The 26,579-nt window shown below is 45.4% G+C and overlaps 2 protein-coding genes across 3 annotated transcripts in view; both read right to left on the bottom strand.

The window, feature by feature from the left end:
- TLR2 (toll like receptor 2) overlaps window positions 1–2,418 on the bottom strand; it is a 13,282-nt gene extending 10,864 nt beyond the window's left edge. Inside the window, exon 1 of one of the 2 annotated variants that reach the window (XM_032413034.1) lies at window positions 2,032–2,418. The gene's annotated coding sequence lies outside the window, so the exon portion shown is untranslated. The remainder of the gene's footprint in view (window positions 1–2,031) is intronic. The other variant, XM_032413033.1, reaches the window with a different exon arrangement.
- Window positions 1–26,579, bottom strand: part of LOC116637325 (toll-like receptor 2) — a 27,629-nt gene extending 1,050 nt beyond the window's left edge. The window contains 11 exon segments of the mRNA XM_032412702.1: window positions 2,274–2,569; window positions 2,675–2,868; window positions 3,042–3,145; window positions 4,778–4,881; window positions 5,105–5,741; window positions 5,744–5,823; window positions 5,825–5,985; window positions 6,278–6,475; window positions 25,065–25,141; window positions 26,340–26,483; window positions 26,573–26,579. Coding sequence (XP_032268593.1) covers window positions 2,274–2,569; window positions 2,675–2,868; window positions 3,042–3,145; window positions 4,778–4,881; window positions 5,105–5,741; window positions 5,744–5,823; window positions 5,825–5,985; window positions 6,278–6,475; window positions 25,065–25,141; window positions 26,340–26,483; window positions 26,573–26,579 — 2,002 coding nt within the window.

Here is a 26,579-nt window from a genome sequence, read left to right as displayed (position 1 = left end):
GTGGGATCCTATCTAACAAGAGTTGTGGGTCTGGATAAAGTATAAAATCATCTGCTTGAAGAATTCAGAAAATCGACAGAGCGGTGAGGCATTACTGGCCCAAGACCCAGGAAAAGATGGCAGTCTGACAAGTAAGCCTGGCAGGACAGGCAACTTATGCTATGTACATCTGCTGCTCCAGAATTGGGAGGAAGTTGAAGGCCCGTGGCCCCCCGGCCCAACCACGACCAGATACCCACATCAGGGCTAGGGTTGTAATGGTTGGGTGAAGCAGGAGGGGTGAAGGGACGCAGGGCCCAGTGCATGGTTGGGACCTGAAAGTGCACTCTCCATAAAGCCACAGGCTGGGAAAAGGCTACTCCTTATGTGAACAGGGATCTAAAAAATCTCTACCCTCTGGCCCTAGCTGAAAGCCAGCCTACCAGAAATCTCCTGTAAGAAATCAGAACTCCAGGCCTGCCGTATATGGTGTGGATCCAAATATTAAAAGACAGAATAACTAAACATTTTTTTCGAATTCGAAAAAAAAAAATAAGTTGCCAAATTATAAAAAAATTATAAATGCCAAAATATATTAAATCCCCAGCAAAAAAAAAAAAAAAAAAAAAAAAAAGAATAAAAATTCCTCACCTAGCCTGAAAACAATGTAATGATATCCTCAAAGGGCAGGGGAGACACAACCGCCAATCTAGACGTCAAGACCCATTTAAATTATCATTCAAGAGTAAAGGTGAGATAGACATTTTCAGACACTCAAAAGCAAAAAAATAATTTTTATCCATAGTCCATCATTGAAAGAAGTACCCCAAAACATATGTTCTTCCGCAATTTGGAAAATAAACCTGGTAAGAGTAGACAGCAAGGAGCAACAACTGCATTTTTTTTAATTTAATAATTGATAAGAAAGAAGACAGCATTCAAAGACTCAGGCATGGCTTTTTGGTATGAGGAAAAAGTAATATAAATTTTAAATGCCATTGTGGGGGAAAACATATTTTTGAAATGCAAGCCTCTTATTTATAAGAAGTAAATACAACTTACATTTATTAGATCTTTATAAGAATGTCACACTCACAATGCCGTTTAACCATAAATCATGCTCAATCACGAAAATCAAAATAAGATATTTAACCAACCAAGCCAAATTCTTAAAGAAATGCAAAAAATTAACTGATAGCTTAGAAACTTACAAAACATGCTGTAAACTTCTGGCAATTTTCATAAAATGAGTGCATTATAAAAAGTTTAAAGATGCAAAAGTTCTCTGCTTAGAACAGGAAGAAACTTAAAATACCGGTGAATAAGCCATTTTCAAATAGGATGTTTGCCATTTCCTTTTTTTAGTCTCTGCTTTCAAGTCAGGCCACCCTATCTACCAGTTGCTTTTCTGGTAAAAATCTGAGTAACAGTGCAAACAAGACCTTCTGCAAGATTAGCATCATCTCAGCCAGCTGAGCTGTTTACCCCTAATCAAGCAATCAATTCCCGCCCCCCCCCCTCCAAAAAAACAGTAAAAAACACAATCCTGGCTTGCATCTAAGTTCTAAACACAAGTTCTCGTTTACGGCAGTTGGAGAAGTTAGAAGGGGAACTTCAGGGCATTTTTTAAAAATTTTTTATTGTTATCTTAATCACCATACATCATTAGTTTTTGATGTAGTGTTCCATGATTCATTGTTTGTGCATAACACCCAGTGCTCCATGCAGAATGTGCCCTCTTTAATACCCATCACCAGGCATTCTTATTTAAAGAACTCACCTAAACTTAAATGCTCTAAGTTATTTTCTCATTAGAGACATAACTCAGATATTTTAAGGATGAAGGAACACGCAGGGGGCGTGAAGCTCACCCCCGCGCAGAGGCCGGGCTCGGGGTTAGGGTGCGAGAGTCCCGGGCGGATCCCGAGTCCCGACCCTTTCCCACTTCTCACAGCGAAGGATATCCAACGCGCGGAGTTTGGTCCCTGCAGTAACCAAGGCGCGCAGACACGCCCCCAGCCGGACGCACGCGTGTCACCTGCAAGCCCTTACCTGACCGTCGTCGCCCCCGCTCGGAGAGAAGGGTGGCGTGCAGACCGGGGCTTCGGGTCGGGTCCTCGTTCCCCGGGTGCTCTCCCCCAACCCCAGCTTGCCCGCCGGCCACCCAGCCTCGGGCCCCGCGCGCAGGCGAGAGGGAAGCGGGGATTCCCCGCGCCCGCGTCGGCGCCCAGCGCACCCCGGCGCACGGCTGCGGGGGAGCTTTGGGGCGCGGCGGCGAGAACGGCCCGACGTACCTGGGAAAGGACGGAGCCGCCGTCGGGCCGCGCCTCCTCGCCGCCTCCGGACGCGACGCGCCGGGGCCGAGGCGGGCAGCGAAGGGAAAAGTGCGCGGGCCGGATGTCCCTCCTCGCCGGCTGCGGGGACCGCCCGTCCGCTAAGCGCGCCGTCGCGCAAGGGGAGGCGAGGCCCTAGCTCGGTGCGCACGCCGGGCGCTGTGGCCCCGCGCCGCCCGCCTTGGCCTCGGGCTGCGTCAGGTGACCTTGACGGAGGTGGCGGCCGGCGGCGCCCGGGTCCGAGGAGGGCGCTGGGGCTGTTGGACGTCAGGGGCGGAGAAAAGAGAATAGAGATTGCCAGCGGCCGCCGTACCTGAATTCCCGAAGCACAGAGGAGGATTTCAAAATCAGAGGCTAGTTACCCAACCAGTGTTTTCTTGAAGCTCTGGTATTCAAAGCCTCCCGTACCCGGAAACGCAGTCTTTAAATTCCCCTTCTCCGTTTCTCTCCATCCTCGGGAGCTCAGATTCATGCTGCTCACCCCGCCCTGCTTCAGCATGTATTCACGGGCCAGTATATCCCCGGGGTCCGCTCCCACCAGCATGGCTATGCTCTCCTATATTAAAATAGCTTACCAGTCACTGTCCAGACTAACTGAGCAACATTTTGCCTGAGGAGCAGATAAGGACATTTTTTTTTCAATCCTGGGGCAGTCCCTGGTGGTTCACTGACTGTAGGTCCTATGTCACATCCCTACTCTGGCCATGAAAGATGGGGGCTCCCACTTACCTCTAAGATTTTGAATCCAAATCCCAACCTTGCGCCTTCCATCCCTGCCTCTGAAAGTAATTCCAAAAACAGTCTTAGATTGGCTTTTTCCATTGCTGCAGAACCTAGTGAAGAATATTTATAAGGGAAACAAACTACCTTCTAAAAATTAAACTGCCTTAATAATATTCATGCAGTACATTTTATATTCATAATTACATTTGATCTTCACAAATTAAGGCGAAGAAAACATTCTTCTCTTTACACAGGAAGAAATGCCATGCAAATTGTGGCAGGACTGAGATTTGAAATGAGAATTTTACCCTAAATCCAGGGGTTTTTGTCTTGCCCTATTCCAGGTTACTGACTATGTGGATATTTCTCCCTATCCCTAATGATCGGGGCTCTGCTGTTGCCTGAAAGACTTTCTTCCTATAAAATTCCCACCTCTCTTTTTCATGAGTTCTCAATTGTGTACCTCAGAAAACTTCTTTCCGGGGCGCCTGGGTGGCTCAGTCGTTAAGCGTCTGCCTTTGGCTCAGGTCATGATCCCAGGGTCCTGGGATCGAGCCCCGCATCGGGCTCCCTGCTCTGCAGGAAGCCTGCTTCTCCCTCTCCCGCTCCCCCTGCTTGTGTTCCTGCTCTCACTGTGTCTCTCTCTGTCAAATAAATAAATAAAATCTTTAAAAAAAAAAAGAAAGAAAGAAAACTTCTTTCCAATATTTCCCTCCGAATCTAAAAACAAACAAACAAACAAGACTCTTTTCTGTCTCTATATATCTTCAGTTGAAATGCCTAGATTGATGTTATTGCTTTCTATCCCAAAGCCAATTAGAATGTTCTGGCAAAATCAGGGAGAAATCATTTACCCACAAGTTATTACCAGTGTCATCTATGTACAGTAAAGATTCGTAAACGTTTTTAAAGCACTTTCAAATATATCTTTTCATCTGAATCTCATAAGAACACATGAAATAAATAGTTCTGATATTACTGCACCTTCAGCTCAAGTGATTGGAGAACTTCTCCTAAGTCACATGGCTCACAGCTAGGTGACAAACCCAGATCACACTCCAAGACTCCTTAGTCAGTCTGCTTTTTTTTGGCATAAGACCTACAACTCACTATAAAGCTTATTTTTTAAGGTTAGAAAATGAGCACAGAATATGAAAAGGAGTTTGGGAAGGGATAACTCATGGCAGATATTTGTATTTTTGAGCATCTGACTGAAATTCTAAAATGAAGTTATCAAAATTCAGAGTCTGTCTTTTTCATATAAAGCGCCTTGTAATAGTTACATAAAATACTAGAAATACATCTGTCAAAAATCACTTAATGAAAAACTAATATAATCCCTACACTATTTTATTTTATTTTATTTTTAAGATTTTATTTATTTGACAGAGAGAACACAAGCAGGGGGAGTGTGAGAGGGAGAAGCAGGCTTGCAAGGAGCAGGGAGCCGGATGCAGGGCTTGATCTCAGGACCCTGGGATCATGACCTGAGCCAAAGGCAGACGCTTAAGGACTGAGCCACCCAGGCGCCCCTCCCTGCACTATTTTATACACGTTTGTAAACACAAATGCCCATTCCTCAAAATTTTTCTATTCTGAAAAGATTTCACTAACATCTGCAATTTTTGAAGAATGTTCTTAATACTGCCTGTGGAAAATAAGAGTAAAATTCTAACTCAACCTAGAATGAAGTTTTGAAAACTGAGAATATTTCACTGTATGAATATTTCCATTTTAAAAACTAGAATTATTCCTCAACTCAAACACTTCCTGTTGGGGGATGGCCTTTTTCCCAACGGGCTCCAGAAGAATAAGAATGGCAGCATCCTACTTCTCATCAAAGAGGTGAAAATGGAGGGGGGGTGCGCCTGGGTGGCTCTAGTCGTTAAGCGTCTGCCCCCAGCTCGGGTCATGATCCCAGGGTCCTGGGATCGAGCCCGGCATCAGGCTCCCTGCTCAGCAGGAAGCCTGCTTCTCCCTCTCCCCCTCCCCCTGCTTGTGTTCCCTCTCTCGCTGTGTCTCCCTCTGTCAAATAAATAAATAAAATCTTAAAAAAAAAAGGGGGGGGGCGAAAATGGGAGAAGTCCAGCTCATACTTGCACCACTCGCTCTTCGCGAAGTTCTCAGACAGCACGAAGATGGTCTTGTGGCTCTTCTCGATGGAGTCGATGATATTGTCAATGATCCATTTGCCGGGGATGAAGTCCCGCTTATGAAGACACAGCCTGAAGGGAGGGTCGAAGTGCTCCAGCTCCTGGACCATCATGTTCTCCACCCAGTAGGCATCGCGCTCACTGTAAGACACAAAGGCATCATAGCAGAGGTCCCCGGGGGGCGCTCTCCTGGGCTTCCTTTTGGCCTGGAGCCAGGCCCACATCATCTTCAGGTACCACAGCCCGTGGCAGCGGTGGCACAGGACCCCCGTGAGCAGAAGCAGCAGGAGGAGGACAGAGCCCACGGCAGACACCAGAGCTGCCCGGTGGCATTCAGAGGCCGGGAGACGCGCGTCCCGAACCCGCCGGCCGCGCACGGAGAACGGAGAGTCACACCGGTAGTTCTCTGGCCAGTCGATCAGGATCTGGACCAGCGCTCGCTGCTCCTGAGTGAACGACAGGAATTCACAGGAGCAAAGGAAATTGTTACCGCCGGCGTCCAGGGCCTCCAGTGTGTGAAAAGAAGCAGGGTGCTCTGAAGAGAAAGTATTATTTTCCAGAAGGAAATATCTGGTGGTGTCTTCAGCACATACCTGAAAAGGTCAAGTTCTTTAAATTGTGGCAAAATAAAAGATATTGCTAACGGCTACTATGCCTTGTGCCTGGGAAACACTGTGGGTTAAACTGTATACTTTTGTGTTGGATAAATTTGAGTATTGGACCTTTTCTGGCCACTGATAAGTGTTAGGTACAGAACCAAGTGTACATTTACCAAGATTAAGATTAGTCAGGTTTTTCTAGGGTGAGGAACATTTTCCGCAGTAGCCCGATGCGGGGCTCGATCCCAGGACCCCGGGATCATGACCTGAGCCGAAGGCAGACGCTTAACGACTGAGCCACCCAGGAACCCCCTTATTTTATTTTTTTAAAGATTTTTTTATTTATTTGACAGAGAGAGAACACACAAGCAGGGGGAATGGCAGGCAGAGGGAGACGGAGAAGCAGGCCTCCCGCCGAGCAAGGAGCCCAACGTGGGACTCGATCCGAGGACCACGGGATCATGACCTGAGCCAAAGGCAGTTGCTTAACCAACTGAGCCACCCGGGCACCCCGATTTTGTCTTAAATTCAAGGTATGCAGGGAGTGACAGGTATCCTTATAAAGTGAATGCTTCAGTTATTCTTCAACTATCAAATTTTCACTGAGATCTAAATACCTTGGGGATTTAAAATACTGTGACAGAAGTTACGGTATCAAGCCAACTTGGGCAATTTCGACTGTAAATATCTTTAGTTAATATAAAAGCATGTCTTTAAAGTTCCATCATCTCAGAAAAATTCTCGCAATTTTCCTGAAGTACATGTCTTTCAGTTCTACCTCTAATAACTAATTTTCAAATTTTCTTGTTTTACTACTTTAACTCATTTTAATATTAGTTTTTTCGCTATGGCCTTGACCGTAGGGTACTCTTCTGTTACCTCTCATCTTCTATGAAAAGCAACATCTCTTACTTCTAAACATTTTGGAACCTTGAAAGATCAACCAAAACCTCTCAGAGTAAAATTGACTGCTTTCTATGGGTCAACAGGTACAAACTCCCAGTTATAAGATAAATAAGTTCTAGGGATGTAATGTACAACATGAGAACTATAGTTAATAAATACTGTACCGTATATTTGAAAGTTACTAAGAGAGTAGATCTTGAAAGTTCTCATCATAAGAAAAAAATTATAACTAGGTGAGGTGATGGGTGGTAACTAAACTTAGTATGGTAACCATTTCATAATATATACTTTTCTCAAATCACTATGTTATAAACATTTAATACAATAATATAAGTGAGTTATAACTCAATAAAACTGGGGGAAACACTGTACTGAGATACCCCTACATGCTCACAAGAATGACTAAAAGACTGACGATACCGAGTGTTGGTAAGAATGTGCAACAACTGAAATTCTCATACATTGCTGGTGGAAATGCAAAACGGTACACCCACTTTGGGAAAGTTTGAGAACTTCTTATAAAATTAAACATGCACTTAATTTGTGACCCAGCAATCCTCTTTCTAAGTACTTACTCTCTAAACATGAAAACATAAGGCCACACAAAGTCATGTACTGTATTCAAAGCTAGAAACAACTCAAATATCTATCCACTGATGAATAGATTTTAAAAATTGCTACTTAACTATACAAGAGAATACTACTCAGCAATGAAAAGGAAGAACTGATACATGCAAGAACATGGATGGATCGTAAAAGCATAATGCTAAGTGAAAGAAGTCAGACACAGCAAATAGACACTGTAGGGTGCATTTAGATGAAATGCTGCACAAAGCAAAACTATGACAAAAGGTCATCCAGGAGAAGCCAGGGAGCCAGGTGGCAGGAGGGGACTGACTGCAAAGAGGCACCTGAGAACTTTGGGAATGCTGGAAAGGTTCTGCATCATGATCGTGGTGGTGGTTACACACTGCATGTCTTTGCCAATGCTCATCAAATTGTATCTTTAGATTGACAAGTTTTATTGTACATAAATTATCTCAATAACTGACTTCTAAGGATCCTTTTTTTTTCTCCTTGAGCAAAGGATAGACAGACACATCAGTCCTCCAAAAGAGAGGAGCTGGCTTTTTGCTAGCCCTTTGAGAGAAGGAAGGAGAAAACATCTAATTTCTCTAGCAAGTCATAAAATAAATATACTCACTTATAAAATATCTCCCTTTTCCTTAATAAGTTGACATTGATTTCTCTCACAACCAAAAGAGCTCTAAATAAGATATTTATCGATGGAAAGAAAATTAAACTTCTTAAATACCTCAGAAATTCCAAATGACCTAGAAACATAACACTATAAAATCTTTTTATATTGTATTCAGATAGTTTTATCCTTTATGTAATGTTCATCTTCAGCTTGCCATCTTCCTAATATCACTCCATGCCTATTCAGAACAATTCACCCAACTTCCACAAAGTCTATTCAAGGACTAAACTCATGATCCTGTAATGATTCCAGAAAATAAGATATTCTTGGCAGAATAATTTCAATGTTCATTCTGGAGGGAAGGAGGGATGGGAAGGAGGTAGGGAGCGAGGGAGGGAAGATAGATTAAAGAAAATCTCTCCAAATAAAATTGACTGTTTCATATGTTGGCCCAAGTGACTGATCTACATTGATTTCAGGCTTCTTGGTATATATTTCAGGATTAGAAGCATCAATGTTAACTCAGAACAGAAAGTCCATAAAAGTCCTGTTTTTTCTTTAATGTAGAGAATTTGTAAATATTTCAGAAACTATTTGGGAAATGGAAGAAGAAAGAGAGAAAGAGACTTTCCCTCCAAGTTCTTTGGTGGACTGTCCCAGAAGCAAATGACCAAACCATGAGGATAATATACGAGGTAAGTTGTTATAGGATACACACAAGACTATCAAAGACAAGGCCAATAATTTTCATCTATTGCAAGAATTCCATTAGGCGATAGAAAAGGAGACTCCAAAATTTACACACGTGCGCTGAATGTAGCTGGATGTGCATTTCCTGAGGGTGTGGATGTTATTCTCCCTTTGCAGTGAAGTATCTCCAGCCCCTACAACAAAGTAGGCACTAATCGACGACTAGTTGTCAAGTGGTGAATTGACATGCCTTTTCAGAACATCAGTTAGGTCTGGAGAAATGGGAGTAGAAACACCTCAAGTGGCCATTGCAGACACACAGTGGGACTTCAACAAGGGAGAGAAGTCTGACCAATGGCTCCTTGCCCTGATTTCCTAACCATGCCACACAACAGCTGACCTCTTTTAAAGATGCGAATGAAGAAATATAGAGCTTGATTTCCAAACCTATAGTTAAAGAAAACCATGAGTGAACAACTGGTATTACTTTGCTCTCGGTAAGGGTTGTATGGTCTCATTGGGCAGGAAGGGTATGAAAAGAAGGCGGGATTTTTTATCAAGTTCCAACTTCTTTGGAACTCCTTGGAAAATATACTGAAATCAAATAATTGCTAAATCTGACCGTGTTGTGTGGCAGCCTGGGTGGAGGGCGCTGACTTCTATGTGGATGGAAAAAGGAAAGTCATGATATGACTCAATCCTACGGATGTAAGCTATGTGACCATGCCTTCTTAGGTTCTGTTCTAAGGCATAACAGATTCAAAACTACAATGAGATATCACCGCACACCTGTCAGAATGACTATTATCTAAGAGACAAGAAATAACAAATGTTGGCGAGGATGTGGAGAAAGGGAGCCCTCATGTATTGTCAGTGGGATTATAAGTTAGTGGGGCCACTGTGGAAAACAGTATGGAGGTTCCTCAAAAAACTAAAAATAGAAATACCACAGGTTCTAGCAATTCCGCTACTGGGTATCTGTCCAAAGAAAATGAAAACACTAATTCAAAAAAATATTTACATCCCTATGTTCATTGCAGTATCATTTACAGTAGCCAAGTCATGGAAACCATCTAAGTGTCCTTCAATGGGTGAATGGATAAAGAAGATGTGGCATCTATATGTAAAATGGCATACTACTCAGCCATAAAAAGGAATGAAATCTTGCCATTTGTGACAACATGGACCTTAATGATATTATGCTAAGTGAAATAAGTCGGGCAGACAAAGACAAATACCCCATGATTTCACTTATATGTGGAATCCAAAAAGCAAAACAAACAAACAAATAAACAAAACAAAACAAAATCCAGACTCATAGAAAACAGATTGGTGGTTGCCAGAGGGGAGGGAGGATTGGAGGCAGGATTGAAATGGATTAAAAAGTACAAACTTCCAGCTATGAAAGAAATAAGCCATGAGGATGTAATGTACAGCATGGGGAATATAGTCAATAATATATTAACTTTGTAAGGTGATTTTCCATGGTAACTGGACGTATTGTGTGACCATTTTGCAATGCATACAAATGTGGAATTGCTATGTTGTATACATGAAACTAATATCATGTTAATGCCAATTACACCCCAATAAAACAAAATAAAATGTACACTTCATTTATACTTGTGATTTTTAAGTTGAAATTTTTGTTTGTGGAAACATGGATTGAATACTTGTTATATATGGAAACAAGAAAGGTTAAAGTTCACCATATTTATAAGCATATTAGTTTTATAAGAATTATTTGAGAACTCAGGGAAGTTTTGTTAAGTCAAACAATGGAAACATTTAAAGAGGACATGAAGTATATTACATTTATAAGTCTAGCTTGAACTATTTTATTTATTTATTTATTTTCATTAGTTTGAACTATTTTAAAGATTAGCTATGTTTGTAAATAGGACAAACATAAGCCAAAGTCTCTTTTAAAGTGATCTATAAATTTTGGTAGATTTATAAATAGCTGGTCAAACCTAAAACCTTAAGGAAAGACAAGGTTTTTAACTTTGTGAATTTAGTAATTTAGATATTAATCATAAAGCCAAAGCAAACTTCTGAAATATCTCTGCAGACAAAAATTTTCAAGGACATTTTAAAAAGCCAATGTTAACAAAATTAAATTTGAGTCACTAAAAAAAAAATTTGCCAAGCCCTTCCGTCCTCCCCACGTCAAGTGCCACTCTTCCTCATCGGCTGCCTGTCGCCATCACTTCCTGTCACCTGAGATAGTCCTGGCCACGTCATCAGTCTGCTCAGATAGGTCCTGTCTGTGCCTATCTGCCCTTCCTTTGGCTATGGTTCCTTTGAGCTTTCAGTCACTGGTAAAGATCCAACCGTGTGTCCATTATTTACCATGTAACAGTTCCAGCCCACATAGGTCACTAAAATGATTTGTGCTAAATCCCAGTTCACATGATGGGATTAAATCTATCGTTCCATGGTGTCTCATGGTTTTCCACAAAGGGCAACGTCAGACCCAGGAACCCTATTCCCTGAGAATCTGTTACTTCCCCAATCCTTTGTAAGAAAACCAGTTTCTCTGGGGCCATGGCCTCCTGGCATGCCATTTGACCTCTGGCCTCCTATGTCTGTCCCCATCTGCTGACTCCCTAGTCCCTTCCTTCCATTTGCTGAAGGCTTTGACACCAGCCCATAGAATTCTTCTTCCCAAGATCTTCCAGCAGCCCAGGGGGCTTCACTGTTCCCAAAGCCTCTCTGTCCCTTTATCTCCTCCGCCCAGAAGATTCCCTCTGCGCTACCTCAGCCACTCCCTGGACTTGGTCATTACTTACAGTCGACCAAGCTCTCAATGACTAATTCGGGCCTCTTGCATCTTGCTCAGAGTCCACTGATTTCCTTCCTCTTTCCCCAATCCATTCGTCATCTCCTTCCTTCTCTTCCTTGCTCATTCAGTGCAGCTTGAGGCAAACGTTTGGGGCAAGCTGGCGTTCACAGGCAGAGGGGTCAGCAGCCCCCGGGGCTCCCATTCTCTCAGCACCATATGGAGAGTTGTACTTGGCCCCAAAACTTCTGGTTCACCAGGAAAGAGCTCCTTCCCTCTCTTTATAGGGAAAATACCCAGCTGACTGTGGCCACCAGATAGTCGGAACATTCACGCCAGCTGCTGGGTTTGGGGGGGGGGGTGGTGGTTGGGGCGCCAGCAGGAGGCCTCGGGGATCTGAGAGAGTGCACAGCCCCTCTTGTTTACAATCGTCGTAACACCTTCATTTGGTGTTGCCAAACACGGGCCTGAAGATCAGGGCTTTACCTCCTAAGACCTACCCAGTCTCCATAAGGCTTCCCTGTTCTTCAGTATGAACAATTTGTGTTTCCTCACTATAATAGCATGTAAAATCCTACACAAAACGCTTCACACCCTCCTAGCCCTGAATCAGATTGCTCTACCAAATAGAAATTCTAGAGCCAGCACTGTCTCTTCTCCTCCTGTTTCTGTTTCTCCTGTGTAACACTCAATCCCAAACCTAAAAGTGCCCTCCTGCCTGTTTTCTTAGAGGACAACAGGCATTTTTATTCCATTTCTCTTGCTAAGGCCCCTGCACTCCCCACCATATGTGACACTTGCAGCACACTCCTCCCGCCATTGACCATCCATCTTCACCCCCTCATATCCTCTCAGGGATGACTTTACTTCTTACTTCACAGAGCACACTAAAGCCATCTGAAGAAATCCCCTCAACTTCCCACTTCTGAACCTCCATCCACACCCATCCTCCTCCCTCCTGCCACAGTAGAAGGGGGATCCCTCGTCCCAGTGTGGTCGGTCCACCCCCCACCTCTACCCTACCCCCAGCCCGGTGCAGTAGGGAACATTATCCCTCCCTGTGTTCTCTCCCTCTTCTACTTTCTGCCACTCCACCCCAACCAGACCACTCCTACCAATATTTACACCTGCTCAAGTCTCTTCTGGTTATTTAAAAAACAAACAAAAAACTCATCTCCCTCAAGCTTCTCTCTGTCTCTCTCCCTCTCTCCCCCTTCATAGTCCAAATTCTGAAAAGAGCTCTTTATATTCACTGTCCCCATTTCTTCACGTCTTGCCCAGTCTGCGCTCCTCTGCAGCCTGGCTTCCGCCCCTATCATTTCAAACAGCACTTGCAAAGATCATCGATGGCCGCCATGTTGCTAACTCCTGATATTTTTTATTCTTCACGTTGCCTAACCTGTCCTAGCAGATAGCATTGCTGATCGCTCCTTCCTTCTTAAGACATTCTCTCCCTTTGTTTCCAGGACCGCACACACCTAGTTTTCCCCTTCAACTCTCCTTTTCAAACTTATCCTTCCTTACCCTCTATCCCAAATCTAGGTCCCAGGTCACTCCTCACTGGCTGCTTGCTTCCTAAGGAACCTCAGTCATGCCCATCCGCATGCCAGTTCCTCTCAAATTTAAGTCTCCTGCCCAGACATCTCATCCAAGCCTAGGTGAGACATCTGTCTACTTGGCTGTCTCAGAACATATCCACTCAACATATCCACAGCTCAGCTCATAATTATTTCTTGTCGAGGCCGGTCCTTTTCCGGCGGTCTTTATGTTAACATGTGGCGCCCACCATTCATCCAGATGCACCTGCTACAGGACTTAGTCCTACCGATTTTACCTCGAATCCACCCAACTCCTGTTATTCCCACGACCATGACCCAGCTGCCTTACTCTAAAACAACCTCCAGATCTACTTCACCTTCTCTGTATCCCTTCGTTCACACTGCATCTAGCAGCTCTGTTTAATGAAAATAGAATGGGAGCCGCATATGCAAGCTACACGTGTCATTTTAAATTTTCAAGTAGCTCCATTTTCAAAAGGTAACAAGAAACAGGTAAAATTGATTTTAATTACATTTTATTTCACCCCAAATATTATCATTCCAACATGGAATCAATCTGTTAAAATGAATGAGACATTTTACATTCTTGTTTTCATACTAAGTCTATGAAACCCAGTGCATATTTTACATTTGCAGTAAATCCCAACTAAGACCAACAACATTTCAAGTGTTCAAGAGCCATGAGTAGCCAGTAGCTACCGTTATTGGACAGTACAGATCTAGAATGATCTTTCTGCAGCGCAAAATCTGATCATTTCACACTACCCCTGTATTGAAAATTCTTCTGTGACTTCTGGATTGTCCTTGGGATGAGGATCCTAATCCAGGTGGACCACACGGCCCTGCGGGGTCTGTGGAATGACTTCTGCTTAAACTCCTGGTCTCTGTCTCTTCTCCCCCTCACCATCGGTGTGCCAGCCACATTGGTCTTTCAGGTTTTCAGACACACAGAGTTTCCACCCTGCACACATCCCTTGCATAGCCCTTTTGTGAAAGCTGTCCTTTACCACACGCCCTTCACCATCACTGTCCACTCCCCCAGCACCAACCCCACCTGCCGTAGACACTCTCACTTCTGGTCTCGACTCACCCTCGTGTCCCTACTCTAAAGCCTAGATATGTGTCCCTATCCTTCGTAGCATTTATCTCCCTTTCTAACTACCCACCCACTTGTATGATTAATGTCTAACTCTCTCACCAGGATGTGAAAAGGAATTCGTTTTTATTTAGTTCTTCATTGCATCCTCGATGGTTACCCAGTAACTTGCATATAATAGGCATTTGATAAAAACTTTTGAATAAATAAATGAGCAAATCAAGATAATCAGGAAATAAGGAACTATAAATTGGGGTACAGAAGTCAGGGAACACTATCAAGTTTGGCAAGTCGAATCCAAAGTGGGGATGGAGGAGGCGAAGGAAATTACTCCTGCTGAGACTCTGTCTTGTGCCAAGACCTCTGCTCATTGTTCTGTGTGTGTTCGTTTAAACCTATAGCGAGTCTATGAGGCGGGTATCCCCTCATTTTAAATTCAAGGAGGCTCAGAAGGGCTCAGGAACCTGCTAAGTAACACAATTGGGATTAGAACCACCATCTGTCTGATTTCAGAGCCCACATGATTTCACTAGATCTCCATAGACAGCTTCCCCTGCTTCATCATCTCGCTACACGTATTCAATGAGAATGTTAGTAAACACTCAAATACTAGAAAACTGAATTTTTGATGGGATGTGTGTCTGTGTGCCCATTTTGTTGCAAGATTTCTTTACACAAACGTGGCCCAAATGCACTGCACAGTTCAAGGATGATTGCCACACGGGAGAATCATGAGCGGGACAAACGCTGCCTACAAGGATGTCATTACTCTTGTAAGTCCCGGAAGAAAGTTAAACGATAATTGAATGATGGCTTGAGTACGGGACACTGAAATCCCCGTTGATTTTCTGTCCTGTTTAAGTGAGGTCATGTATCCAATGCGCTAACAGAATGCTTGGCCTACAGAAAGAGATCAATAATTACCAGCTATTATTACCATCATTATTATGGCAGCTTTTCACTTCCTTTCCTACCGAAATATACAGGTTCTTAAAAATATGCGACGCCAGGTCCAAAAGACTCCCTCCGAGTCGCTGCCATAAATCAGCTTCTGGAGTGACTCGGGGCAGCCACCAACTATGGCCCATGCAGCGCACATCCAAAGCTGACTGGACTGATTTGCAGGGCTCCGCGCATCCCGTTGTGCCCCCACCTCCACAGTATGATGGGATTATGGAGACGGGGCCTGTTGAGGGCCCGTGCTGTGTCTCTTCCACGTGTTAGCTTTAAGATCCAGCAGTTTTCACATGTGTTAACTGGGGGGATGATGCTTACCCAGAATCCAGCACCCAGGACCTGGTAAACACTCAGTGTTAGCTGTTCTTTTTAGCAAAGGCTGTAGGATTTAAACTACGGGAACTTCATCCTCTCTAGTTTGCTCTAGGTTCGGCCAGTCAAATCAAATTGTTGACAGAGCAGGATGTAAATAATGAGGACATCTGTCCTGGGGGAAAAGCATATCCTATAGTCACTTCTGGCTCCTGTCACCTTTGATTTCCTGATTCAAGGGGCTCCTACCCCTACACCCCCAGAACCTGTTGGGCTTTGTGACGGCATCACCAGGTCAGGAGGAAACAGCAGGAATGTGAGCCTGCTATGGGTACAGTGGGGTCGAGTCCTACCTTAACTGTTCATCTGTCAAACGGTCCAGAGAGCCTAGTGGAAAGTTAGGATGCCATAGCTCTTGTCTGTTGTGAGAAAAAATATTTCAGAGTGATTTTAAAATATTTCTGACAACATGAAGATAGAACAGGAAGGCAGTGTGGTGCAGTGGTTACCAACAGAGACGGTGAGCCCTGTTGCTGACTGCAACATCTCACCCGAGTCCTGTCCCTGCTAAGTGAATGTCATAGAGTCGTGGAAATCAGGCAAGGCCCCAGGCAGGACGCACGCAGGGCCGGCATCCGTAAATGTGAGACATGGGTTGTTTGGTAAGTAGAGCCAAATGAATAAATGTGTTTGTTTTATGGAAAATCAATGGGAGAAACACCGCTGTCTGTCAATATCAGGGCACAAACATTAGGCAAAAGTAGGTAACGATGGGGGAATGAGAAGAGAAAGGGGGATTGTAGGTCGGTTGACTGATGAACTTTTAGACATGAAATCACACAGCTTCAGAGCTGTGTTGACAAAGAATAAAAATTTGGAGAGAAAATTAAACGACGTGAATGGGTGTGGACTTCTGGGTAGATTTTTCCCCCCACTCTTTCCTAAAAAGCATTTGTTTTTGATCTTAAGAGAATTGCGAGGGAAATTATCAGATAAACAACTACTGTTCAAATGATCGGGCCCCAAAACTGTCTAGTCTCTGGCCCACCGAGGCATAAAGCCCAGCAGGTGAGAACACACCTTATCCAGTGTAGACTGAGTGTAAAATCACTAACGCTCCCCAACACTTTACTCTCAAAAAGGCAGACATTATCAAGCAAGAATTGTTCCTGAGGGACCCGGAAGGGACAAACTGGCCAACAATTCTCTGTGGAAATTGTGCTGTGAACAGCATTCATTTGGATTAATAAGCCCCTTTGATAAAAGGCACATACACCAAGAAATGTAATTACTACTGGGCTTTTCGACTTTGATGTGACTATTGTCTCCTTCTTGTCAACGGGATGAGCTCAGTTTCCCTCAGAAGGTAAGAGTGTTGCTGGACTGAGTAGAGGTGCTGTTCTGAGGCAGACCGCATTGCCTCAGGCAGGCTCAGCTGGGACAGAAAAAGGAAAGTATTTGGGAAGAAGGGGAATCCCCCCGAAGTAGAGACTCGAGTCCAGGAAACACGAGGGGACAGAAAAAGGAGGTGGGGAGGAACCCACTTCATGAAACCTGCACTGTGGAGGCATTTTGCCTCTTCGTCCAGAGAGGGCTACAGGCCTAGTCTGCGGGCCCAGCGGTGACTTATCGTTACTCCCTCTCACAGGAGAGAGTCATGGGACTTGGCTTTGGGAAGGAAAGGGGCATTGCTCTCTTTTCCAAGAATGAGGGACAGCTCTGCCAGGACAGTTCTCCCTGGTGCTCGCAGAAACACTAGAAGAGTTGTTCTGTTTCCAACCTCAGAAACTTGCACAACTGGGTCCCCACCAGCTATGCCAGGAACCGGGCCGGGTGACTCTGTTCGGCTCCCCGCTGTCCAATGAGCGGTTGCCTTATTTGCTCTTGCATAATATGTGCCACAGAAATTTCAGTTTTAGGAAATGAAAGTGACTGTGGAGAACCCAGACTTCCTTTAGGATGGAAACTGTCCCTTGCCTGGCGAAAGGCAGGGTTTGCCGAGGGAGGGTAGGAAGAGGCAACTATCAAGCACCTACTGGGTGCCCGGGGGACTCTTTCAGTCACCACATGTTTATTCAGCATGTCTTCTTGTCAGGCACGGTGCTAGCTGTAGGGGGACCAGCACAGAAGACGTGGTCCCTGCCCTCAAGAAGCTCACAGTCGTGGGGAAGAGACAAATCGAGCAAGTAGTTCCAAGAGGGACAACCTGAACCTGAGCGACAGGACCCAGGAGGCACAAGTCTCTTAACATCCCTATGAAGGAATTATGACCCCATTTTGCAGATGGGCAGCCTGAGGCTCATAGACATTACAGAAGCATCGTCAGGATTTGAACCACCGACATTTAATTCCACAGCCCATGTTCTTTCTATGGCTGAATTTAGGATCCGCCATTTGCAGGTCACCAGGGTGACAGCCTGAAAACAATTTACTCTTTTACAAGACGTTCATACCCTCAAAGGGTGAAGAGCTGCACAAATGGATCTATTTACTGAGAGTATTAGAAGGGGAAGCCACAGGAAATGGGGGTGGGTGGGTGGCCCCGAGTGTGTCATTCAGTGTTTCAGGGCCTCGGGTTCTTGGGAATGTTACCTCTTTAAGGGGCTGTTAAAAGTTTAAATTAGGGGAGGGCCACCTGGGTGGCTCAGTCGGTTAAGCGTCTGCCTTCGGCTCAGGTCATGATCCCGGGGTCCTGGGATCGAGCCCCGCATCGGGCTTCCTGCTCAGCGTGGAGTCTGCTTCTCCCTCTCTTTGCCCCCCACCCACTACTCATGTGCTCTCTCTCTCTCTCTCAAATAAGTAAATAAAATCTTTAAAAAGAAAAGGTTAAATTAGATGGTAGATGTGAAAAGTAGTCTGTAAACTCAAACCACTGTTCTCATGCTTATTACTATTACTACTTTTCAGCTTGGAAGACAGAGCCCCTCCCTTGGGAGCAAAGGGCAGGGGTGCTTGCTGCCCAGTTTGAACGATTTGAGTTCCCTAGTGGCAAGCTTCCTCGCTCATCACACAAGCCACTGTGTGCAGAGGTCACCTGGCCGCCTTCACGTTGCCCTGTGGGAATCTGGGCTCGGTCAACTGTGCAGAAAGCTGCCCCCCAGCAGCTGCCCTGCCGTCAGTCAGGGAGAAGCGGCCCTTTGCCTCTGGCCCGGTGGCCACGTGTGTTCTGCCAGCATCCATGGAAATGAGACCGGCTAGTTTGCACTGAGGGGAAAATCTCCAGTACTTCGTTGTTCTTCACAGTGCTATCTTCATCTCCTGTTGCTGAGTTCACGGATGGCCACGAACTCAGGGGCTTAAAACAACACAACACAAGAAAACAACAGGTTTTCTTTAAAAAAAAAAAAAAGATTTTATTTATTTATTTGACAGAGAGAGACACAGTGAGAGCAGGAACACAAGCAGGGGAGTGTGAGAGGGAGAAGCAGGCTTCCCGCGGAGCAGGGAGCCCGATGCGGGGCTCCATCCCAGGACCCTGGGATCATGACCTGAGCCGAAGGCAGACGCTTAACCAACTGAACCACCCAGACTCTCCTATAGGTTTTCTATCTTACAGAGTGCTGGAGGGCAGACACTCCAAATGGGTTTCCTTGTGCTAAAAACAAGGAGTCTGCAGGGCTGCAACCCGTGAGGCTCTAGGGGAAAATCTGTTCCCTTGCCTTCTCTGCCTTCTAGAGGCCACCAGCATTCCGTGGCTTGTGCCTCTCTCCTCCATCTTCTTGTCGCTCCAGCTCTCCTCTTACTTATAAGAACACTGGTGTCTACATTGGGCCTCCCCAGATAATCCAGAATAATCTCCCCATCTCAAAACCAGCTGATTAGCACCCTTAATTCTACCAGCAACCTTAATTCCTCTTGCCCCAGTAGCATACCATGTTCACAGGTTCCAGGGATGAGGATGAGGACATCTTTGGGGGACCATTATTCTACCACAAGCTGTACTGAAAGGACACACAGAAGTTTGATAGTTGACAGAGGGAAACCACTTCACAATAGAACATATACCACAAAACATCCACCTATTTGATTTCTGGCTGCCTCTTCATCACTCAGAAGAATTTTAACTATCACTATATAATAAATATAGTATGTTTATGAAGTTGCCTATGTGAGAAATGGCGCTTTGCCAAATTGAGGCCCGTCCTCATGACTTTCATTTTGAGGTTCATCTTTAAAACCACCAGATTCCACTAAGTGACTTCACATACATTATATAGCCCAAATTGTAAGTCAGACCGTTCCAGACATGTTCAGCGAAAATACTGATAGCCAGTTTCTCATGACACAATTAAGACCAATGGAAATTTTGTTTTATTGATATGGATTAAGAAACACTTATTTTACATGATCCTATTTTTTGCTTTAGCATAAAGTTAATTCTACCATGGATCAAATCCTATCAGCTTGGTGCCTAATGAGACTTGGAATTCAACAATAATCCTATGACAAAGTTTAACTGCTATAGCCATTCCAATACATGTGATATGTATACGTAATGCATTTACTATGTGTGCATCTTTTATGTAATGCATTTATTATGGGCAACTATCTCTCTTTTAAGTTAAGCAAAACAAAGTTCTTTCTCATTTTTTCATTCATCCAGTAAATATTTATTGAGTGCCCACTATGTGCTAAGCAATGATGCTGAAGAAATACAAGTGAACAAAACAAAACTCTGCCCTCGTGAAGCTTAATTCTTTCAGGTAGAGTGGGAGACCACCATGGCAGGAATGGCTTCACTGGGTCCTCTGCTCGGGCTCTCACCCAGATGAAATCCGGGTGCTGACTGGGCCTCTCATCACAGGCTAAGCTGGGAAGAAATTCACTTCCAAGCTCCCCTCATGGTTTTGGCCAAATTCATTTCCTCAAGTTTTGGGTTGAGGTTTCAGTTTCTTGCTTGGGGTCATTGTTGGCTCCTAGACGAGGCCACCTGCAGTTTCTTGCCACTTGGGCTTCTCCAACATGACCCCTTACTTTATGACAGCTTTCCTTTTCAAAGACAGCAAAAGAGAGAGAGTTTGCTAGAAAGACGGAATCTTATACAAAGTAACATAATTATGGGAGTCACATCCCATCAACTTCACCATATTCTATTGGTTACAAGTAAGTCACGGGTCCCCCTACACTTGACAGGAGGATATTATATAAAGGCATAAGCACCAGGATTTAGGGATCATGGGGACCACTTTAGGGTCTACCTGCCACATTCTAGGACCCAGGATGAGTCCAAGGGACCAGCCGTTGTGCATAAGGGAAACTCTAGAACATGGCCTCACCCAACCACAGTCTGACCACACGTCCAGAAGGCAGAGAGGTGGAAATACTTGGTGAGTAGCACTGATGACCTCTACAAACAAATAAGTAAATATACAATATGTTGAGTAATATTAAATGCTTAAGTACTTTATTTTATGTATTTGTTTATATTTATATTTTATTTATTTATAAATATATTTACCTATAAATAAATAAAATAGTGTAAAGGGGAAAGGGCTGATGGCATATGTGAATGTATATCGGTCCACACAGGTTATGCTGCTCTAACAAACATACGGACTCCACTGTGGGTCCCGGCAAGTCTCCAGGGAAATTTGCTCTAGGCAGTTACTCGATAATTCAGGCTACATCCTCCTGTGATCAAACCATCTGGAACATGTGGTCTGCTCTCTTGAAACAGCAGAGGATAAACATTGGTATTATACATTGGCTCTTAAATGCTTTAACCCAGGAGTGACACACGTGATTGTTGCGAAAATTCACTGTCCAAAGTAATAATGGGCAAGGAAGTACAATCTCTTTGTGGGCATGATCAGGAAAGACCTCTCTAATAAGGTGATACTTGGATAGACACCTAAAGGGAGGGAAGGAGTGTCACGTGCCTATCCAGGGAATGAGTGTTTCAGGTGGAGAAGAGTCAGTGCAAAGTCGTGGAGGCTGGTGCATTCTCGGTGTATCTGAGAAATGGCTGGAATAAAGTAAGAAAGACAGGGTAGGAGAGAGATGAGGTGATGGGCAGTCAGATCATGTAGAGTCTTGGGTGCTATGGCACTTAAGCATCATGGGAAGCCATGAGTAGGTACTGAGTGGAAGTGTGACATCGTCTTGCATACTGAAAGGACCATTCCTGGTTGCTCTGTTCAGAAAACACTATCTCGATAATTTATCTTTCAAACAAAAAGCCCCTGTACCTATAATCCAGCATTGGTGAGCTGGAGCATACCGTGCTCTCTTAAACCTTGGCTCTCCCAGAAGTACCTCTGAGATTGGATCTTTGCACTATTTTATTTTTTCTTTCAGAATGTATTAATTCTGTATTTCATTTTGAATAATTATTGGACAGAAGTCGCCTTTCCAGTCATTCTTAGAGATCTGATCCCACTTGCAAATGGATACTTTTCAATGATGTGCTTTTTATGATCCCATCAACTTCTGATATTCTGCAGAAAAGAGAGACTAGGTATTTGGTTTTCTCCTTCTGAATCCCAGACTGAAAGGGAAGCCTCTATTTGAGCATGCTATTATGCAGCAGAAGGAAAGAGTAAAAGACGAGGGACCATGCAGGGCCTATTAGAGCCTCTCTTGGAAATTGGCACATTGTCACCTTTGCCCACCTTCCAGGGCCGAAACAAGACATTAGGCCAAGCCTGATGATGGGGCAAGGAATCACAGAGAGGTGCTGTGCACCACAGGGGAGATAGTGGGTGGGATCTACCCTGTGTCCAACTGAAATCAGTCTGATCTGAGACCTCCTTAGGGGTCAGCAGCATAGAGTGAAGGTTGCAGCTGAGTGTGGAGTTCTCTAGGGAGGGAGAGAAGGCCCAGGGCCCTGTCTTGTCATTCACTCACAGGGGAATAGTGAGGCCAGGAGAGGAGTTAGGAAACGAGGAGTAATGGGGAGCAGAAGAGAACTTCCAGTGGGAGAATTTATAGTAGGAGAGGTTCAAAAAGGAGAGCTGGTCTGGAGGGTCAGATCTCATGGAGAAGTGGAGGATCCACTGCCTTGATGAGAGATGCCAGATCCCACTGGGGATATCTTAGAGTCGCTGACTTCCTGGTTCAGGTCACCAGGATATGGCAATGTGAACAGCAAAGACATAGCTACAACTCAGGGGCGCCTGGGTGACTCGGTTGAGCGTCCGACTGTTGATTTTGGCTCAGGTCATGATCTCAGGGTTGTGGGGTTGAGTCCCTCATCGGGCTCCCCACTCAGTTGAGAGTCTGCTTCTCTCTCTCCCTCTCCCTTTGCCCCTCCCCCCACTCACACACACACACACACACACACACACACTCTCTCTCTCTCTCAAATAAATAAATATGGGTCATCTGTGTGGCTCAGTCGGTTAAGCATCCAACTCTTGGTTTGGCTCAGGTCATGACCTCAGGGTGGTGGAATCAAGCCCAGCATCGGGTTTCCCACTCAGTGGGGAATCTGCTTCCCTCTCTCACCCTCTGTCCCTCCTCCGGACCACACGCACATGCTCTCTCGCTCGCGTGCACATGCTCTCTCTCTCTAAAATAAATAAAATCTTTAAAAAATAAATAAATAAATCTTAAAAAAAAAAGATAGCTACAGCTCAGCTTCCATCTTCTGCTGCTGTGGCCTTTCTCAGACACTTTCCACTCTGCTGTGTACAGGTAGATGTCCTGTCATTCAGGCATTGAACTTTCATGAACTGCCTTCCGCGGGCCGAGTACTGGACTGAGCATTTTGGTGGGGGAGGGAGAGAGGTGTAGTTCAGGAAGGGACACAAGTTATCAGTAGCTATGCCCAAAGCAGAGGCCCAGTGGGAAAGATGTCTAAGGGAGCAAGGAGTCTTGCCCTGCACCCAAGGTCCTGCTCAGCGGCTGAAGACTGGCATGAACCAGCCTAGGCCTCTCCCAGCTCGAAGATTCCCTGATTGCCCCTGTGTGTTAGGCCAGCTTCTCTCACAGGAATGACTGGAGAAGAACAAAAGGAAACAAAGCAGCAGTATATAAACATCTGATTTTAGCAACAAGGTGGGGTTATGACTCAGTTTATTCTCTTAGCTACAAAAGACAGCCGAGTCTTACCCAGCTGACTCAAGGCTGTTGGCTCACCTGGGTTTCATGCCACATTAAAGAGCCTGCTGGCCATGTTTTCCCTTTATAATGCCCAACTATCCCAGTTGCCACAGGACTATTTTGGCTTTATGTCCTGGGCCACTGGGTTGGCTGATCACCCGCCATCATCCCTTCTAGTGAATTCTGCAATGAACTGCAAGGAACTGGTGTGGCAAAAACATGGATTTTAGTTACCACCATGTGTGTGCTATATGACTTCCAAGCTGTGTGATCTTAGAGGAGTTACTCATTATTTTAAAATGCAGATAATATTTGCCTCATGGGTTTGTTATAAAGTTCTCACCTCCCTTTGCTCTGTGTCACTGGTCTCCACTTTCGCACTTCCTGTTCCCTCTGTCCGGAAGGCATATTCTCAGATGGGCTCTTTCTTGTCATTCAGGTCTCTGCCTACCTGTTACCTCTTCCCAAGGTCTTCCCTGACCCCTCACTCAGGAGGACCTCTCCCGATGCTCCAGGGGGCTCTTTGTCTTGTCCCCATCTGATTTCCTTCCTAGTGCTGAACACGATCTGGAATTGCCTTGTTTATTTATGACCAAGGGTGGCAGCCTTCTAAAATGGCTTTCCCAGATCCCCATTTGCTGATATTCATCCCTCCCCCTGAGTGTGGGCAGGACCTAGGGACTTACTTCTACCAAATGGAATATGGCAAAGCAATGGGATGTCACTTCTGAGCTTATGTTCTAAAAGAGCATAATTTCTCTCCCTCTCCCGCTCTCTCTCTCTCCTTGCTTGCTCTGATGAAGCTGCCCGAATGGACAGGTGGATGTGGCCAAACACTGAGGCAGCCTGTAGCCAACAACCAGCAAGAAAGCACACCAATGAGCCTGGAAGCAAGTTCTCCCTCAGTGGAGCCTTAACATGACTGCAGTCCCAGTCAACACCCTGATGGCGGCCTCGTGAGAAACCCCGAGGCAGAAGTCCCAAGCTAAGCCACAGAAACCGTGTGGTAATAAATGTTGTCATTTGAAATCACTGAATTCTGGGCTGATTTGTTATGCACTGATAAATAAATAATTAATATGCAGATATATTGTTTATTTCCTCCTCTGGAGTGTTCACACCATGGCAGAAGGGACCATGCCTATCTTGTTCACTTTGGTACGCCAGAGCAAAACACATAATCTGGCACATGAGAGATGCTCGATTTTATTGAGTGAGCAGAGCATGAGGTCACAGGCTACCTACAGAGCATGCCAGGACCAATGAAATAAAAATTTGTTGAATAAATGAGTGATGCTGCGACTAATTGTGAGGGGCTAGGAAAAGAGAGAGATGCTGGGCTGACTTATCTTGAACTATCGAGTGCGTAGGCCCCTACTGTGGGCTCAGATGTTGAATGAATAAGTTCCTCAATGAACAGAGGGAGAGGTTTGGTTTAGCGACAGACTGGAAGTGGTAGGCCTGGTGTTGACAAGAGGACCGTAAAATGCCAGCACGATGTCTAATAGGCACTCAGAAATAAGTCTAGCTTTTCACAGAATATGAAGAGAGAAAAACAGAATAGTGTATATATCCCATTTTTTAAAACACACAGACACACACGTGCATACATACACGCGCATACACACACGTGCACATACACACACACGCGTGCATACACATACACGCGCATACACACACGTGCACATACACACACACGCGTGCACACACACAGTTTGGAAGGAAACATACCAAAATGTTAAGTGCTTCTTGATGGGTGGTAGGATTATAATGATTTTCTTTTTTTTCCTTTCGGTTATTCATATTTTCTACAGAAAGAACAAACAATAACGGTATTTCTGCTTAAAAAGCAGGGAAATGATGAATTTAAAAGTCAGTCTTATGTAAGCCACTGAAGATACAGGGGTGAAGGTGATAAGCCAGTGAGGAGAGGAGAGAGGTCAGTGGGTGCGGAGGGCATCATCCCTCGTCATTGCCAAAGCAAAATTTCTGGTTGGGTCGGAGCGCAGACGTCTGGTCTTGGCTGTCATGTACGGCCACCTTCCACGCTGCCAGGCTCACTCTGGCCCATCCTGACAGCCAGTTTTCTCGGGAACATTTCTCCACCTGCCCTCAAGTCCCTTTCCTGCCCCCACAGCGGCCTAGCCGTTGTTCTTCCCACCCCCGCCCGTGGCCTGCCTCCTGCTGGCGGCCAGCTTCCGCAGCCCCTGGAGGCGGCCTCCACTCAACAGCTCCAGCGACGCCCCAGCGCCGTTCCCAGCGTCCCCCTGGGCGCAGCCGGCGTGAGAAAACGTGGCCTTCGCCACCGCTCCCGCCTTCCTCTCAGCCCCCCGCAGAACTTGATTAGACTTTCACTTCCCATCAGGAAGCCAGCATTTTACCGCAGTGTAACTACAACCTGTTTTTCAAGATTCTGCTTCGAATTAATCCAGCAATGATCCCTTTCATGGCTGCCAAGGTTTGGGGCATTCGAGTTACTATGGCAAACGGTTTGTTTGTTTGAGTAGCTATTCAGTAGTTGACATGCGTTTGCGCCCAATACTAACATTTATGTTTTTCTGAAATAAAAGCAAGGTAGGGAGCACACACCGTGTTTTGGAGCCAGCTTAGGCTCCTGGGCAGGCCCATGATCCCCATTAGCTAAGGGGGGCCTGAGCTCCCCGGTATATGGAAGCCTGGAGGGGTGAGTGCTGGGTACCACAGGGACTCAGCGCTGGATTTTGAGCAACTCCCAAGGATTAGCCCAAACGGCAGGGCCCCAAGTCAGACCACGACTGGCACCGCAGGTCTTTTCCCCAGAAGGAGACCCAGGCCCTGTTGCCCACCCTGGGGTTTTGACACCAACACTTCTCCAGTTAGGAGAAAACTAAAGAAACCATCCCCAAGTCTGTATCCTGTTGGTTCAACATCAACGGTGTTCAGCAATATCCGGCGCCCCGCTTTCGGACACACGGAAGTCCTTATGCGCCGCCCCCACCCGAGTGCGACCACGTGACCAGCTCTCACCAACGGGCTGTGAGAAGCGGCGTTCGGTGAGTCGGGACTGCGCCCGAGCGCGGGAGAGCGGGCTGCGTCGTCCCAGCGCTTCCTTCCGGGCTGGAGACGGCGGAGCGGCCGGAATGGCTGAGGCGCACGAGAGGGCCTCGGAACCTGTGTGGGGATCAGTTGGTTACTGCCGCTTATAACTCAGCCTATCCCAACGAATCCCAACGAATACCAACTCAATTCTGAATTTTTACCTGTCAT

This window comes from Phoca vitulina, unplaced genomic scaffold (genome assembly GCF_004348235.1).
Source record: "Phoca vitulina isolate PV1807 unplaced genomic scaffold, GSC_HSeal_1.0 scaffold14, whole genome shotgun sequence".
NCBI lineage: Eukaryota > Metazoa > Chordata > Mammalia > Carnivora > Phocidae > Phoca > Phoca vitulina.
Note: the sequence above shows the minus strand (reverse complement) of the source record. Positions and strands in the feature narration are given on the sequence as shown.